This window comes from Etheostoma cragini, chromosome 18 (assembly GCF_013103735.1).
Source record: "Etheostoma cragini isolate CJK2018 chromosome 18, CSU_Ecrag_1.0, whole genome shotgun sequence".
NCBI classification, from domain to species: Eukaryota; Metazoa; Chordata; class Actinopteri; order Perciformes; family Percidae; genus Etheostoma; species Etheostoma cragini.
The window spans coordinates 6,233,108-6,250,972 of record NC_048424.1 but is presented as its reverse complement, the minus strand read 5'-3'; the positions used below and the strand labels follow the sequence as shown (position 1 = coordinate 6,250,972).

The 17,865-nt window shown below is 37.5% G+C and overlaps 2 protein-coding genes across 3 annotated transcripts; one reads left to right on the top strand and one right to left on the bottom strand.

Moving 5' to 3' along the window:
- Nucleotides 1-663: 663 nt before the first annotated feature.
- Nucleotides 664-10,641, top strand: rars2 (arginyl-tRNA synthetase 2, mitochondrial). Of its 2 annotated transcripts, none has more exons than XM_034900082.1 (20): nucleotides 664-817; nucleotides 1,014-1,087; nucleotides 1,174-1,276; nucleotides 1,560-1,643; nucleotides 1,732-1,832; nucleotides 1,934-1,989; nucleotides 2,676-2,759; nucleotides 2,862-2,938; nucleotides 3,808-3,966; nucleotides 4,136-4,242; nucleotides 4,576-4,671; nucleotides 4,803-4,863; nucleotides 5,512-5,588; nucleotides 6,239-6,363; nucleotides 7,155-7,222; nucleotides 7,349-7,458; nucleotides 8,530-8,625; nucleotides 8,752-8,826; nucleotides 8,954-9,017; nucleotides 10,368-10,641. In XM_034900082.1, exons 1-20 carry the CDS (start codon nucleotides 782-784, stop codon nucleotides 10,452-10,454), a joined length of 1,740 nt encoding a protein of 579 aa, XP_034755973.1. In that variant the 5' UTR covers nucleotides 664-781; the 3' UTR covers nucleotides 10,455-10,641. The 2 variants fall into 2 exon arrangements, with proteins under 2 accessions (XP_034755973.1, XP_034755974.1); XM_034900083.1 differs by having other exon boundaries at nucleotides 670-817; nucleotides 1,178-1,276.
- Nucleotides 10,642-11,514: 873 nt separating this feature from the next.
- On the bottom strand, nucleotides 11,515-16,708 carry slc35a1 (solute carrier family 35 member A1). Its single transcript, XM_034900084.1, has 8 exons — nucleotides 16,594-16,708; nucleotides 15,786-15,966; nucleotides 14,898-15,057; nucleotides 14,244-14,396; nucleotides 14,000-14,066; nucleotides 13,201-13,377; nucleotides 12,985-13,119; nucleotides 11,515-11,959 (listed from the first exon to the last, which is right to left on the bottom strand). The coding sequence occupies exons 1-8, from the start codon at nucleotides 16,601-16,603 to the stop codon at nucleotides 11,826-11,828; spliced, it is 1,017 nt and encodes a 338-aa protein (XP_034755975.1). The 5' UTR covers nucleotides 16,604-16,708; the 3' UTR covers nucleotides 11,515-11,825.
- Between the last annotated feature and the right edge of the window lie 1,157 nt (nucleotides 16,709-17,865).

Below are 17,865 nucleotides of genomic sequence, written 5' to 3'. Positions count from 1 at the left end.
CTGCAGGGGGCGCCAAATGATTCATTTTCTGAGTTTTGTTCTTAAATTTAAAAATGTAACATGTTAGCAAAACAAAAAGCCTATTTATTAAAAAAAAAAACAAAAAAAAAAAACAGTGATGATACGCTTACTGGCCTATAGGCAAAGTAGCCATCCACAGATACAGTTCATCCCAAAGGATTCACTCGCCCCTTAATGTTGAATATTAAAACTTTATTTATAAAGTCATGCCCATAACAATTAATTGAATAGTTTAGCTAGTATTATATGCACTAAAAGGCATGTATGAAGGCTTTAGACCAGCTTTACAACTTATTTCTAGTTCTTATTACTAGTTTTAAAAAAACGTTCAACTCCTGTTTAAGAGGATTACATATTTTAATGCGTCACAGTCGGACTTTTCCTCAAGTTGCTAAGGAAACGTCATCAAGTTAGCTCAATTCGCACCCAACAGTACTCATTGTGCAGTTACGTTTGTTTAACCTTTAAAATAATGTATTTTTCTCGTTTCAAGTTTAATGGTTACTTATTTATTAACATTTAATGTTCTTGGAACATTTTAACCTGAGTGACCGGACCAGTAAGGAGCACCCGAGACAGGAATCGAGCGAACCTTTTCTACTTGCACACGTCGTTGTCAAACGAAGCCTGTGATTGGACAAGCTAAAAGGACGTTGTGTGGGTACGGCGGAAGTACAGTGGAATGGCTCATACAGCATTTGGTTGTTTCTAATTTTGCGAATAGTTAAATTATTACATTGTGTTTGCACGATTGCGAAACATGGCTTGTTTCTTCAGAAGTAGAATTGCAGAAAAGGTAACGAAGCTGAAAGTCACAAAGGACAAGTCTGTAAATGCTAATGCTAACTTGCAGCATGCCTTGACCCTGTAAAAACAAGAGGGAGGCAGAACTGTCTGTTAAGTCTTCCTCATAACTGTTAGCCAATACTCGAATAGCTTCTCTCATCCTGTCTATTAAAATCTTCTACCTCTTTGTGTGTTTTGATGTGTAGCTGGGTCGGACTCTGCAACAGTCTGAGGATGCCTTCATACCAGCTCTGTCAGCAGTTCCAGTTTTTAAGAAACAGTTAAGTGTGTTTACTCCTCTCTTTGAGTCAAACTCTCTCTATGTGTGTGTCTGTTATTAAAGCTCCCTGAACTTGTACTCTTTAGGCAGACTGCTGACTTCAAACTGTCAATCAGCACATTACGGATCAGTGGGATTTTACCATCCAGTGGTGACATTCAGCTGCAGACAGAAGACTTGGCCACTCGGGTAAGAATCAGAGTCAGAATCAGCTTTGTTCGCCAGGTATGAGGACGCTTACGAGGAATTGTTATTTGGAGCATCGTTTCTCACAATTTGCTTACACATACAAAACAACCAAACAATATATTCTACGTGAAGAGCACTTCACGTAGAATATAACTAACGTGCAGACTTTTCCCATTTGTATGAAATGTTTAATATTAAGATGCTCTCAAAATATATTGTTCCTAACATAATCCTGAATTCAAAGACAGATTTCAGGTTCCTTGAGATCTTGAATTTTTTTTAGTTGAAGCAGGACAGTGTGGTGGAGGACATATCTGCTGGATGTGGAGTGATCAACTTTAAAGTGAATCGCAAGCTTCTTGTCCAGGTTTGTCTGTTTTCTTTTCCACTTTTGGTAAATAATCTTGACTGTTTCTGCTGTGATTATTATCTTTTACCTACTACATCTGTTTTAGAAAATGTTGGAGCCATTTGGAAAAGAGGAGGATGTAAAATTTGGGTTAACTAGTGAACTTTTCAATAATCTCAAGAGAGGCACAACACTAGTTGAATATAGGTATGTTTTTAAAGTGTTTGTATAACTTCTATAACACAACATGCAATGTCTTCCCCTTATAGATTGTCATCAGACAGAATTAAAGTGTTTTTATCTTGCAGCTCTCCAAATATTGCCAAAAAATTTCACGCTGGACACTTAAGATCAACAATTATTGGTAAGTTAATATATTCAGGAACTGAAGCCAAAATAGTTATATTGATTAATATACATGTACGTTGAACATTGAAGCAAATATCATCCGGTATTAGCTCATTGCAGAAATTTTTAGTATTGCGTATATGTCAGCCGTTAAATGACAAGAAAGTAGAGAAATGCCAAATATGTTTAATTTTGTAGTTTTACCTCCAGAGAGTATTGAAGTTTATTTTGAATTTTGAGCTGTAACATGTTCCGGCCAGCATCTTCATAAAGGTTAAAAAAATGAAATTGATTAAATAGTTTATTTGTACTTCGTCCAATATATCATTATCAGATTTTTTAAACCCTCAAAGTAAAAGTAATAAGTATTTGTCTTAGAAATCCTGTTTTTGTTGGGCTATGTGATTCACTAAATTGGAGGAAGTTATCTTTTTTTATTTTTTTTTTATGATGATTTTTGCATGGATCCAAATCCAACAATGATTTCTTTTTCTTGAGTCTTTAAATGATGTGTAGGCCAGGACATCTCTGCAGCACCACAATACTTAATTCCTTTTGGTATTTTGTCACACATTGTGCCTTTTAACAAATAGTTTTGTCTTTGATCAAATTGATTAATTGTGCGGCCCTATTGTAAAATTGCATTTTAAAATCATAGTAAAGTCAGTCGACTGCACTAAAAATTATAATCCCCATCTCCAGGTAACTTCATTGCTAACTTAAAGCAGTCCCTGGGAAACAATGTCATTCGCATGAATTACCTTGGTGACTGGGGAATGCAGTTTGGTGAGTAAACGTTGTACAAAAAAATTCAACAGTTGTCCTCTGGTCTCATAAAAGTGTCTCTTTAAGTGATTTATATTGACAAACTTTATTCTCTAATTTCAGGTTTGTTGGGTGCTGGGTTTTGTCAATTTGGATGTCAGGAGAAACTAAAACAGAATCCCTTACAGCATTTGTTTGAGGTTAGTTTGCATAGTTGGATAAAGACACATAGCTACAATAATCTTTATAATTCACCGGCTATCACATTATGTTAATCGTCTGCGTAAACCATTGGCCGACAGGCAACCAACAGCGTCATTAAGTGACTTTTGTGTTGATAGTTTTGTGTTACATGGCTTATGTGCTGTTAAGAAGTGGGAGAGGGGGGGGGGGGGGGGGGGGGGGGGGGGGGGGGGGGGGATGGTATCTCAAACCTTTCTGAGGCAATCTGTATCGAGACAGGGACCCCAAGTATTGATCTTTTATCATAAAAAATTGCACATGACAACTTAATGGGGCTGTATGCAGTTTTGGCCATTTATTTGCTGTTTTCTGTTGAGTCCGGCAAAAGTTGCAAGGGTGTTTTTTTTGCTTAAAAAAAAAAAGGCGCTAGGGGGTAACAAGACAACCACCATTCAACTTAAAAAAAAAGTCAAATAACAATTCCGAAGCTGTTCAGTTAAGGTAAATTGAGCTAAAAAAAACTACATAGTTCCTCTTTAAGTTTTTGGAACTAGAATGATAAAATCAATTGCCTTTTCAGTCCACTAGATGGTGCAGTTAAAGTTTAGTTTCAGAAGAAGAAATGTATCTTTTTAGATTAAACAGACGTTAATATAGTTTTGGAGACAATTTGGGATTGGAAAAAAGGTACATAGCAATTTATCAGTAATTCGCCATATATGGCAGAATATCGCAATATGTTTAAAGTCCCAATAATAAGTATTATAAAGTATTGTGATAATATTGTATCATAGGGCCTCTGGTAATTCCCACCTCTATTAAGGAGTGTGTTCTTCAACATTTACGATGCCGTTTTTCGCCAGTAATTGTCGTTTTTGTCTTGCAGGTTTATGTTCAAGTAAACAAAGAAATAGAGCACAATGAGGATATGAAGCAGGCTGCCAGAGACTTCTTTAGACAGCTGGAGCAGCATGAGAGCGGGGCTGTGTCGTTATGGCAACAGTTCAGAGAGATTACAGTGGACGAGTATCAACACATTTACAAGGTTCAACCAGCCGGACTGAATAACACGCATGACCATCTGACACCAATGGTCGAAAAAACCTAAACTCTGAAATATAATCTAAAGAAAATATGAGTAAAATTAATATAATTTAATCTGTTTTAATGTCAAATTAATGACATTTAATGACATTCCTAACAAATCCTTTCAGCGTTTAGGGGTCCACTTTGATATTTACTCCGGAGAGTCTTTTCACCAAGATCAAGCCCAGGAGGTGGTGCAGCAGCTGCAGACCCAAGGCCTGTTGAAAACCTCTGAGTATGTGACCGTATGTGATGGTACTGAGACAATGACTGCGGACTGATGTACATACGTCTTATGCTCCTTGTTATGCTAGCTATTTCAAAAGAATATGGAGAAATATTTGAAGAACTTGCTAACAAGTTTAGTTTTTGTCAGCAAGTCTCTATTGTCAAAATGTTTGCCTCTCTGTTATCACTACTTAAATTACTATTTTAATATCAGTAGCATCTCTTCAAGACAAAATGGAAACAGATTTCAGTCATTTACAATATCTAGTGGCTGTGACATCTTTTTTTTGGTAGCATTTTTTATGTGTGTTCATCTTACATGCTCTTGTTGTATTTACAGGGAAGGAACGGGTGTAGTGGATCTCTCCCCAGCTGGAGACATGAGCAGCGTCTGCACGGTGCTCCGCAGTGACGGCACAACTCTCTACATCTCCAGGTCAGTGCTCGTAGAAAAGGTAAACTAAAATCTGCCAAAAAAGCTTAGTTAATAGATGAATAATGCGTAAAAAATCAATTTTGAAAGCAAAAGTCGCAATAAGATCTTATTTTCTATTTACTGGATTACAGAGACCTTGCTGCAGCGATTGACCGAAAAGCAAAGTACCATTTTGATGAGATGATTTATGTGGTAAGGAAAGTGGTTTTAAAGACAGGGTGGAACAGGTAAAGGGGCTTTTCTTTGGGGGGGGGGGGGCCTTAGAAAACTGAATATGTTCGGGTTTCGGACTGTTGGTTGGAAAAAACAACACACATATAGATGTTTTTTATGGTCATCTTATAAATTAAACGACTAATCAAATAATTGGCAGCTAGATAATTGCAGCTCTACTCTTTTTTTAATGACGTTTTGATTACCAACTGCTCAGATAAAGGCTTCGTACCAAAAAATGTAAGGTAGTTGTATTTGTACAAATGTTTTGCCAAAATAAAGTGCTTTTCTTTTTAATTACCGCTGAAGTGCTGCCTTTTATTCCAAATGTTGTCATTTTTTATCCTCTTTAGTCACAGCAAAACCAAATTTGCAGAGTAAAAAAATGCAGAACAGGTGTGTGGATATTTGTTTACCCACAGTCCAAAAATCTTTGATTTGAATGTCTCTGATGTGAAACCTCCAATACTGTTATGCCCCTTTGATTCTGGTCTAATCCGAGTTTAGATTATGTTTGTGCCACTCCTTCTACTCCTGGAATTTGATCTTGTTTCCTGCCACTCTCTACCCACTCCTTTTATTGCTATATATAATTTTTCTGTATCTGTCTTTGTTCTTCTTTTTAAGACGGATACAAGTCAGGCAAATCACTTCCAGCAGTTGTTCCACATCCTGCTAGCTATGGGACATTCTTGGGCTGACAGGTAGAATGCAAAACACCTGAACACAACAAAGCATAAAAAAATTTTGAGAAAAAAAAAGTGTTGCACAGTTGGCCTTTTGCCCCTCAAGCCCTCTTCAGTATCAATAATCACAGTCAGAAACGTGCACGAATATGTTACATAGCCTCTCTTCAATCATCTGATGGTGACTAGATAGGCTAATCATGTTCCTTCATTAGGGTGGAACATGGTGACTCCAGTGCAGTTTTTCCTGCTGTTACATTCAACATTATAGGATTGCTGGATATACCAAACAAACTTACCTAGTCTTAGGGCCACTGCTAGTTATGATGAAGGGCAATTGAGAGCAGTGGCGAGTTTGAAGGAATACAGATTGTAATACTTGATTCCCGTTTTCCCCTATTAAGGAAAGTAGTCAAGCCTATTCACCTTACCTTTAGCCTGGCAGCTGAATATTGATCTATGGGGATTCATATATGCATAGGCAGCCAAGGCCTGGAAGCCCCTACACAAGTAATGATAGGCTCAGGTTTTCCCAAGGTTGTGGTTATGCCATAACAATGCAATGAATCTTTTCTTTTGATATTTGTACATTTCTGCAAGTTTAATACAACACAGTGTGGAACTGCTTTTACTTAATACATACATGTGTATTCCACCACTGGTTGCAGGTGTAAGCATGTACCTTTTGGCCTGGTGCGGGGCATGAAGACCCGTAGCGGTGAGGTGGTGTTTCTGGAGGACGTGCTGGACGAAGCTCGGGCCAGGATGCTCCACAACATGAGCCAGTCAAAAAGTAAAGCCTGTCACACGTTAGGCAGCGATTTGGCACCACAGAACATGCATGACTCTGTGCCAAAAGTATATTTGCATGTGTCCTCATATGTCCTATGCAATTTTTGAAATGCATTGTTACAAAGTGCTTCTCAAATAGGATATTTTTGATGGACCTGGGCTTTTATAAGTGGTGCATGAGTCATTTTAACGTCATTAAAAACCCCAATTGTAACTTTGACACGCGTATAATTATCTCTCTCTCTTAATTGCTGGGAGGTTATTATGCATTCCAACAACAAACATTTTTAGCGTGCCGTTGCCAGGCAATTTTCCCCCACAGCACAATGCACAAATGAAAGGAAGCCGCTGCTCACAGCTAGGACAATTTTAAACCTATTGTTGACATAAACCAGTTTGTGTACTACTGGAAAGTATGTTGATTTCGTTTTATGCTAACTGGAAAAACAGTACAATTAAAAATAAGTGTATGGTACATACTGTGTTCAGTCAGTATGTAGTGTGAAATTGGGGGCACAGTCTTAATTAACACAACCACTCCAGCTCAATGTGGATTCTCCCAGTTGTCTCAACCAGTGTAATAGCCAATAATTCATTTTTGCATTATATCAGGGTCATTTTGGTAATGTTACATTAGAAATTTCTTCAGCCAAGATATTGATGGACAAATCCAAACTACTGTGGTTGTCATAGTAATGGAAGCAAATGAGTGAAAAGATAAACAAGTCGTCCATCTCAATCTCTTTAAAATAGCAAATACTAAGAAAATGGTTGGACTTGCTCTTTCCACAGCAACAAAGAAAATGGACAACCCAGAGGACACAGCAGAGAAAGTTGGTATCAGTGCCCTAATAGTGCAGGTAAATTGTTAGTTGTAAACCTTCCATCTACACTCTAGTAATAGAAAAAAAAATCAATTGTTTCTTTTCCAGATTTGTCTGCACAGTGTGATAGGAGAGATTCTAGTTTCCATTTGACTGTTTCAGGATTTCAAAGGTCCCCTGCTGTCGGACTATACGTTTGACTGGGACAGGATGCTGCAGGCTCAGGGAGACACGGGAGTTTTCCTTCAGTACACACATGCTCGAATCTGCAGGTCTGTATTGCTGAAAATAACAAAACTGTATTTCACAAATTCTAGTAGTTATGTGGTCCCTCATTCATTTTGTAGAATTAGTTATGTGAATCTTTGTACTGTTCTATTATGGTAGGTTTTGCAACAAATAATTTTTTTTATAATTATTGATTAACCTATAGTCTTTAAAAGTCATTAAAAAAAAGTCATACGAATGTCCACCAAACTTTCCCAGAGCCCAGGGTAACATCTTCAAACGTCTTGTTTTGTCCAACCCACATGTCCAGTTAACCATGATTTTAAAACTGAGAAAAACAGATTCTCACATTTGGTGTTTTTACATCATAAATTACCTTTGTATTGTTAATCTAATTTTCCTTTGATCGCCTAATCAATTAGTTGACCTGTTTTTTTTTTTTAAGTTCATGCTTTGTTGGAGGTAGCGTATTAGTTAAATGTACTTTTGAGCCAAAATACTAATGACCCCTTTCAGAGTATTTTATTTATTGGCTTATTATAAATGCATTATTATGTAAGAAGTACTTTATTGCTGTAATTGATTGAAGGCTATATTTAAGTACTTAAACAGGTATTTATTACAGCTAGTAAAATCTGTGTTAATGTGTTTTATGGGCACCTGACTGAGACAAATCTGAAAATGTGTCATTTAATATGCTTACAGGTTGTTTAAATGCTTCATACTTTATAAACAAATCATGTTTAGCATGTAGAATAATTTCAATCTGCAAATGAACTATTAACTACAGCTGTCAGACTAATGTAGTGGGGTAAAGTACACTATTTCCCTCTCAAAGGTGGTGTGGAATAATTGCAAAGTGGCATAAAATAGAAGTAAAGTTCAAGTACTTAGTTAATAACCATCAGGTAACCAAACCTTATTATTTTAAACACTGTACCAGCGGACTTCAGTTCCTAGGTCTCATCTAATGTTGGTTTTAGTGTTAGTTTGCTATGTACATATGCTATGTATGGTATTGGATATGAATACTGTCCAAATATATACCAAGAAAAAATGAGAGGTAACTCATAAAGTTGCTCGTTTAAAATGTTTTTGTGGTGTTCTTACTGCAGTCTAATAAGGAGAAATGACGGTGCCAAGGCAGCTGTATTTGATCCATCCCTTCTATTTGACCAGACGAGCATCACCATCCTGCAACACCTCCTTCGGTAAGCAAACCACTATTTGAAACCTGACAGGACTTAATTTGTTCTGCATATCATCAACCGACAATGAAGAAAGCTTTCGCAGTTGGCCGGTGTTGTATCAATATTTGCACTCTGTGCTCTTTGCAGCTACGATGAGGTGCTGTACAAGTCGGCGCAGGATCTGCAGCCCAAACACCTTGTCAACTTTTTATTGAAGCTGTGGTAAGAACAGGATGTTAGTTTTGAGGGGTTGGGATCCTCTTGCTGAAATGTTTAACTGGCACATTACAGTCAGTGCTACCATAAAGGTAATTCAACTCTATACTCTGATGTATTAACTGTCTTCCAGCCACCTGATTGCCTCAGCACATAAAGAGCTGCCAGTCAAAGGAAGCTCACAGGATATTGCACAGGTAAGAAGATTGATTGATTATACAATCACTTAATGCGTAACACAAAAGACATAAGATATTACCATAAATAAACAAGACTGTCTCCAAACACATGGGGTGCCCCTATCAGTCTCTGCACTGAATTAAACATGTTCTGTCACAGGTTTGCATTGGAAAAGCATCAAATATTTCTGATTCAAATTGGAATTATTATTATTAAACGATAGGTCTGTATTGGTCTGAATAGTATATAAAGCAAGACAACTGTGAGTCAGCAATGTCAGTTACACTGCAATAGCGATCTAGAGTTAGAGCACAATATCAAGCTAACATTGAGCACCATAGGCTACGGGTCACGCCAAACCAAGTGAGGCTAGTGCTGGGCAATATATCGATTTTATATCAATCTCGTGATATGACACTAGATATCGTCTTATATTTTAGATATTGTAATATGGCTTAAGTGTTGTCTTTTCATAGTTTTAATGGCTGCATTACAGTAGTCATTTTCTTAACTTACCAGACTGTTGTAATTGTTTTATTATTTGCCTTTACCCATTTAGTCATTATACCCACATTACTGATGATTATTTATCAAAAATGTCATTGTGTAAATGTTTAGCGAAAGCACCAATAGTCAACACTACAATATCATTGCGGCATCAATTTGTATGCAAATCTTGTGATATTTGATTTTTCTCCGTATTGCCCAGTCCTAAGTGAGGTTGTTATTTCTGCTTTCAAGCGTTTCATAGTCTTGATTTTAATATACAGTTACCAAGCATAAGAAACTTATTTCTACGAGAAAATAATCTAATCAAATGATTCAAAACCAACAAGCTGGAGAAAAGTCCATTTACAAGTTACATCGGTTAGATACAGAACAGTGCTACCTTTTTAAGGAAGCCATCTTTGGTCGAGTATACACAGTACACACATTGGCATGTAGCGAACACATTTACCCATCAACAGTCTAGCTTTTAATTTTGTAGTTGTGTGTTAATTAGCTGCAGCTGAATACATTTGCTGGAAACATTTATATTTACAGGTGGTTACAGATTTAGTTTTCACAGTATAAGACATTGCTAATAATATAAAAGTGCCAGTCTTGCAATTTGAAAATAATTGCTCGTTCAGATTTTTATGTAAATACAAAAAAAAAAAAATTCAACCCAACGTCCGCATCATGGTACAGAAATATCGGCTTTTTAATGCATTTAGGAGAAAAAAGCCTAAACACAAATTAATGAATTTTTTTTTGGGGGGGGTTAAGCTAACATCATGCCTGTAAATGAACTTAATTTAAAACTCTGTTTGCAATATAAACCTATACTAAAAAAAAAACAAATCTGATTTGCTAAATGTCAACAGGCAAGGTTACGACTGTTCAGTGGAGCCTGCTCAGTCCTGGCCAACGGGATGAGGATCCTGGGAATCACACCAGTTGATAAAATGTGAAACTAATGACTTTATCTGTGTTTTAACTGCTGTAGGTACCATACTGCAAATAAAAAAACTTCCATTTTCAAAATAAATTCATTACAAGCATTTGCTTGTCTTACAATTGTCTCAGGTATTTGCCACTCACAGATCGTGATTAAAAGGAAGTCATTCCTTAGTTAGTCACTAGGTTGTGATGTAGAAATCTGATGAATGATGACTAGATAAAAATTCCATGGTTGGCCAATATCTCTTTAATACTATAAATGGCAGCCACCCAGAAACCTATCAAACATCAAAGTTTCTATTGTGAATCTGCAGTGACGTAAATGTCAAGCTGTTAAACTGGTGCTGTTGCACTTAGGGAATGTTATGTGTCTTGTTCTTGACAATAGGACCAAGTTGAATCTTAACCTCTCTTTAACAGCTTCAGCCGAACAGTATAACTATAGGTTGGCAGTATGTGATATGAGACTAAATTTTGGATATCATATCATAATATGACAAGTGTTGTTTTTTCCTGGTTTTAAAGGCTAACGTAAAGGGATGTCATTTTCTGAATTTACCAGACTGTTCTAGCTGTTCTATTGTTTATATTCACCCACTTAGTCATTATATCCACATTACTGTTGATTATTTATCAAATCTTACTGTGTAAATATTGTCAAAGCACCAATAGTCAACACTACAATATCTTTGCCGTAACAATATTTAGGTATTTAATCAAAAAATGTTATATTTGATTGTCTCCATATTGCCCAGCCCTAATTATAAACTTCTGACTGTAGAGTTTACTTTAGGTTGTATTAGCATTAGTTTTATCTATGTGTACCCATATAAACTGGCAACTGAATGATCACGACATTGTGGGGTAAAAGAGACTGAAGCTGCATGTCCAAGGCAGAAAAACAGCATCGTCACCAGTTTACTAAGCTATGGTTAAATAATCACTGTTCGAGGGAAGAGTTCATTTGTAGTATGAAGAACATATTACTTTTACTGTATTTCCATTAATGGAAGCTTCAAAAATACTTTCAAAACAGAATACAACCATATGTGATACAAAAGACACTGGAGAGATATTATAAACATCACACATGCAGTCATCTTTCTTTCAAGTACGTTTTCCTGCAAGTTGGGCACATTCAGAATCCTGACTATGATATGGACATGTGACACTAACACTGCAGTGGAAAACCAACTCATTACTGATTGAAAGAACAAACTACATAATACTGAGTTGGGATATTTACACGCACCCTTGAATAGATATATAGAGGCATTTAAATAAAGAGTAACAAAGTCCTGTTACTACTATTCGCTCCAGCATGGCTGAAGCTGACAGACCTGGACAACCAGCAAAGGAGACTCCTTCTGCAAGCTGATGACTTACACAGTGATCAGTCTCTGTTTGGATTCCGTGTCTGTGTCTTTATGGCGTAGCTTCAATGTGTCCTGCTTTGGAAGTCCATACAAGTAGATGGAAACACACACCAGCAGGGCTCCCGAGGCAAACGAGAGTGCTGCACAAGAGGGAAAGTAAAGCAAAATGAGTCATTTCCATTAAGTAAAATGCCATTTGTGCACTGGTAATGTTTCGAAATTGATTTAATCTTTTTTTATTGATTTACAAAAGATTTTGTATAAAACAATCTGCATTCCTGAATATGCTTTGAAATATTCTGGTGTCAGCTTAGTGGCAAGCATTTACGTGACTCCAATACGCTCTGTTAAATGTTAAGCAACTGGGTGGCTTCAGTTTAAACAAAACTTCTCTTAAATGTATGCAAATATACAAGTCATGCGGCTAGAGGGTGTGGTATGCTTTACAGATACCTTGAGGCAATTATGTGTAGTGGGCTATACAAAAGAAATAGAATGACAATCATAAGCCATAAATACAAACAACAGAATGATGAGCCAGAAGGACTGCAAAAACGTGAAGTGACAAGTCAATACAACAACATTGAGAATGTTTGCATGCACACCAATATTAAACTATTCCGGTTTGATATTGCAAATATAGCATATTCCGATTAAGACATGAGGGGTATTCCGGTATTACTCAGGTTTTAGAAGCATGTAAATGTTGGACATGTATACAGTGCATTCAAAATCTTTTTTTATTTTTTTTTTAAACCACAGTTTAGGGCCTTTTGCCTGTTTATGCCATATGGTCAGGTCTGTGTGTTGCTATGGTTGATGTTCACAAACCCGATAAGAAGGAACACCGCTACTTTTTTTAAATTATCAGAGACTTTGATATCAACAGGTTTTTGGATATGCGCACATCACTACACCGACCTTTTCAAGAAGCTGGTTTAGGAATGAAAGAGGGGCGCTGTGTTTGCACGGTTGTCTGCCTATGCTGGTAAACTTAGAAAGAAAAAGACAAAATCTCACGGCTATATGTAAACAGGAATATTAGTTGAATATTCACTTTTATTAGCCATGTAAACAGCTTAGTCGGAATATCGTCTTTTCGGAATAAGGGCAAATATTAGGTGCATGTAAATGTATTTAATGGGGTTTTGAGAAACAAACTTACTTATCTGTAATCCAAACAAGAGGACAGACGCCACAGTTGAAAGAACAATGGCGGCTGCGGCAGAGAAACCCTTCATGATGTTGTCTGTGTACTTCACCACTACCGACGTGTACAGACCACCCACACTGGCCAAGACTGGAAGCAAAAGAGCAGTGTCAAGCTATAATACTGTGAAGAAAAGTGAATTCAAATAGAAAAAGGTTATGTCATACTTACATACTACAAAGCACACCCAGGGCGTATAACCAAAGAAGAAGCCTTTCTCCAGGATCTTCTCGCCATCGTTCATGAAAACACCCATCAGAGTGACCACAATGCCGGACAGATACATCTGGATGTTTCTCACCCACAGAGACGTGTCTGAGCTCTTCAACACCTTCTCAAAGTACACACCTCAATTTAGAAAGTAGACACAAAACTGTTAGGACAAGTTAATACGAATATTTTTTTAATGGACATCTCAAATGTTAAAGACATGATTACAAATTCCTTGCCAGTGTTTGTTTATACCCCTCAGGGGTCAATCATTTTGTTTGAAAGGGTTAACCAGCTTTGACAGTTTCCGCTTTACAACCCAGGGTGGGAGGAGGGTCAACGTAGGTCAATTTCAATGAGAATTGCATGGGCAAATTATGTCAATGGTTGGAAAATGAGGCGCACAGTCATGGCACATTTTGTGTTACTATGCCTTTTCTCCCTCATAGCACTACAGCCCTTCTCTCTGCTCGCACAAGTCTCTCTCTCTTTCGTCTTGGGAAGCCAACAGCAAAGCCTAACTTTACTTTTAATGTTATCAAACAAAGAGCAATGTTCTCCCCTTGTTCTACTACTAGATACTAGAGTGTACGCTCTTGTTATTACTTAATCTGAAATTAATGAATTCCAGAGTAGAAAAGTGCATCTTTCACCACCAAAATCTGTCTGTCTGTCTGTCTGTCTGTGTGTGTGTGTGTGTGTGTGTGTAAAGTTGAAAATCGTTAACAGTCTTTTCCCCAGTATCTTTTGCAGGTTGTACCTGCAAATCCAGAACAAATGACAGCAATCGCGATGGCGATGAACCCAACAAAAGGACTCTGCTCAATCTGGGGGAAACAGAGATGACATGAGCCACCAAACAGGAATTACCACATGCAGTTTAAGGCAATACAGGTAATAAGCCAAATCCATGATATAATAGGTCACAGGAAATATTGTAAATTATTGAGACATCAGGATGGTTATTACATTTTAATTTTAATTTTAATTTATGCCACCCCCACCTGAACTTTAGTGGCCTCCGCAGGCTTCCATTGAACGAGTGTTACGCCCCCACAGAGTATGAAGACAGAGAACCACTGCAGTCGGCTGAGAGATCGGTTCAGCATGAGGACTGTACACAAGGCTGTGCACGGGATCTTCAGCTGATAGGTCACCTACACAGGAAAACACAAATTAGGTCAAAAATCTATTGATTTTTTTACAAACCAGTTTTTACAGCAAAGGTGGACATTACTTTTCACTAACACGCCAATACACCTTAACACATACTGTAGATATTATGAAGACTGCTAAAATGAACCACTCTTTACACTAATTTCACTATGAATAAATAATAAAAGAGCTACAAAACAGTTGTGTTTATTGGAACTTATCTGCAGCTATTTTGTTAATGGACTGGTGAATTTTTAGACAAAAAATATTTTCTGGCTTCTCCAGAAGATTTGCTACTTTAATCTTTTTACTGTCATTGTGTTTGAAACAAGACAGAAGCATCACTATCAGCATTTTCATTGAGTTTTAGCTCTTATATTTATTTTTTGTACTGATGCAACTGTAAAGTAAGTGGGTGCAGCAAAATCACAAAAGGTTTACCAACAATCCACACCCAGCAACTCTATTAAGTGTACATATTTAAAATAGGATTCAGTGCATACCTGATAAACTGCTGCATCAAGGTTACTCAAGGCAAGAAAGGCCATGTTATTCTGAACTGCATACACTACGGAGGGCACGCTCAGCTTCAGCAGTTCTTTTGGGCTAAAGAAGACATGTTCCACTAAAGCGTTCTTCAGTCTGGTGAGGCTTCCCGTTTCTCTGGCAGAGTAGTCATAAAAAAACACACTGATGAGGAAGAAGTGTAAATACTTAAGACTATTCAATTAAACAAACACAAATATTGTCCAGTGTTTCCTCTATGTTGATGGCAGCCCACCACAGTAAAACTTCTGCGGCCCCGGTATAGGGCAGATGCACACGGTTTCCGCTGGGTACACCGTGCATCCCTGCTCCTTCAGCTGTTTATGAAGAGTCATAAAGTAATTACACAACTCTGCAGACCTGTCAGCTCTACTGAAATCAAGCAAACTGTCATCCGCTCTTCCCCCCGAGCAACTGGAACATTGAAAGGACTTCATCATTTGTAAAGTTATTACAACCAAGTAAACAACAGGGTAAGTACTACTTGACACTAAATCTTAGGCAAAGTGACAAACAGCGATGAAAGCGGTCACATGATAGCTGCACTTACGCAATATGCACATATATTTGACAAGTAATGCAAAGCCTTTAAGGTATGAGGTTTAGGAAAACAAGTATGTTCTTATATGATCCTGGTCCATGTTGTTACCAATTATACTTGCTCTCATTGAGAACAAATATAAAGATACACATGGACTGCTGTGTTCTACATTATCCTTCTATGTGAAGTTTATGTCCGTCTACCTCTAAGCTATGAGATCTTATTTAGCATTCTTGTATCAACTTACTGTTACTTGGTCCCTTACAAATCTGTGGTGAAAAGTGTAAACGTGACCAACACTTACTTTGTCAGCATCCCCAGACTCAGTATTAATTTAATGACCTCAGTGATGCACACGGCAGTTGTGGAGAAGTACAGATCTCCTGATGAAATGGTCCTTGTGTACCTCAGCGACACTGTGTATGTAGCTGCCACCAGTGTCATCACTGTCAGACAGTACAATTTGAAGGCCACGCTCACATTTTCTGAAGAGAGACAGGGTGAAAGTGCTTATGAGTTACAATGGTAACTTAAGGGGAGACAAAACAGGCAAAAACATTTTTTTTCGGTTTTGAGCTATGTTGCTTTGATGTCTTCTTTCAAACTGAAAAAAATAACATCCAAAATACACATTTAGGGGTTTATTTTACCACACTATTTGCGCGTATAGATTTTCTTCTTAAATTCATCAAAAGTTAGCAGTAGATAATGTCTAATATTTTACTGTACATTTTGGGTGGCTCAAGGCTGTTGACAGTATTTTCTTATTTATTAAAAAATAAAAAAGATATCCAAAATTCTCCCTGTGATACCTAATATATCATCAAAATAAAACAAGAATATTCAATTTGGTTTAATCCCGTGTTCACATTTTGTTTTAAAAAAAGGGGAAGTTTCATGGTGCTATAAAATGTTAATTAAAATAATGCCCCTAGTAACGTGTAGGGTCTGCTCTCATTGAGGCTAAATGCCATTTCCATACACTTATTTATTATCACTTCGCTTACTGAAAACAACACTATAACTGACCAGCAGCTCTTTAATTTAGCTCTTTTCTCGTTGGTCCCGTAGCGGCCAACATTAGCCTAGCATGCTAAACTGGGTAAACTCACCGACAGCCATCGTTGCTCTGCTTTGTGTCCGTCCAAGAGGCAAGGAAGTCGATTATCCTGCTCACTTCACACCGTCAAAAAAAACGTTAACCAAAGTTTCCAGTGCGGAAAGCGTGTGAACCATAGACCGTATTAACGGTCTATGGTGTGAACCTAAGCTTGCTACACATACGTCAAGTTGCCTTCTGCTGGCGACATACATAGACAGTTATACTACCTTAATTTCCCAGAATGCAGCGCGAAACGACTTTACGGAAAGGTACAGTGGTGCTGTCGGTACACGATCCGTCCTGCCTGCACGATCCGTTCTGCGCATGCGCAAGATGTTCACGCATGCGCAGATGATAATTGTGTTTTACGAGGCTTCACGACACTGCACGATCCGTCCTGCACATGCGCAAGATGGCCACACATGCATTCTCGAAAAAGAAAAATATTTCAGTTTATTTTATTTTGTACCTTTGCAAATTAATATTGTTTGTGTTGAGAAGGCAGGTTGCCAGGTTCTCCACTTTCTCAGTTACTCTGTTCCTGGCTAATTTATTCTAATATGCCATTTTTCAAAAGGACTGCCTTTATTTCTTTCCTGTTTGAAGAATATTTGTATAGATCTCAGTCCTTCCACAAAAATCCAGTTTTGTTTGTTGCAAAAATCCTTGAATATGCGGCACATTTTCTTTAAAAATTCAATAGAATATCTGGGATATTTATGCGATGAAATTGCGGGCACATGGAACAACTGCGGTTTGATGAAAAAAGGAATGTGTTTGTCTTGTTGTGTAATTGCGTCACTTCATAACATTACCATGGCAACAGGGGAAATGGCTGCCTAGTGTAAAGTAAACACAACATTTTTCAACTTACTGCTAAGATATTTGTGACTTTTAGCAACAAAAATCATGCAAGCCCCGCATTATTTTGCATGGAAATCTGCAATTTTTTGCAGCAAGATATATTGCCCCCCGCGTAAAAATGCGACTTTGGCTGATTTCAAACGAGTGCATGTTAATGTAATGTGTTACAATAATATGAAACATGATTGGAGGCTTGTTAATGTGGTGCTGGAATATTCTTTTTACTGCCCTGGGCCCTGTATTTGTCTTGCAAATGTTTTATTGTGGTTGTTTTTTAAATGCTTTGACTTTCCCTCAGTCAAAAAGAATTCCCATTCCACATGTAATCAAATGTTAATGGAACAACTCCTTTATATTTTTGGATTGGCCACCACGTAAACACCTCGTAATTCATAGCCTGGCGTAAACAATAATTAAA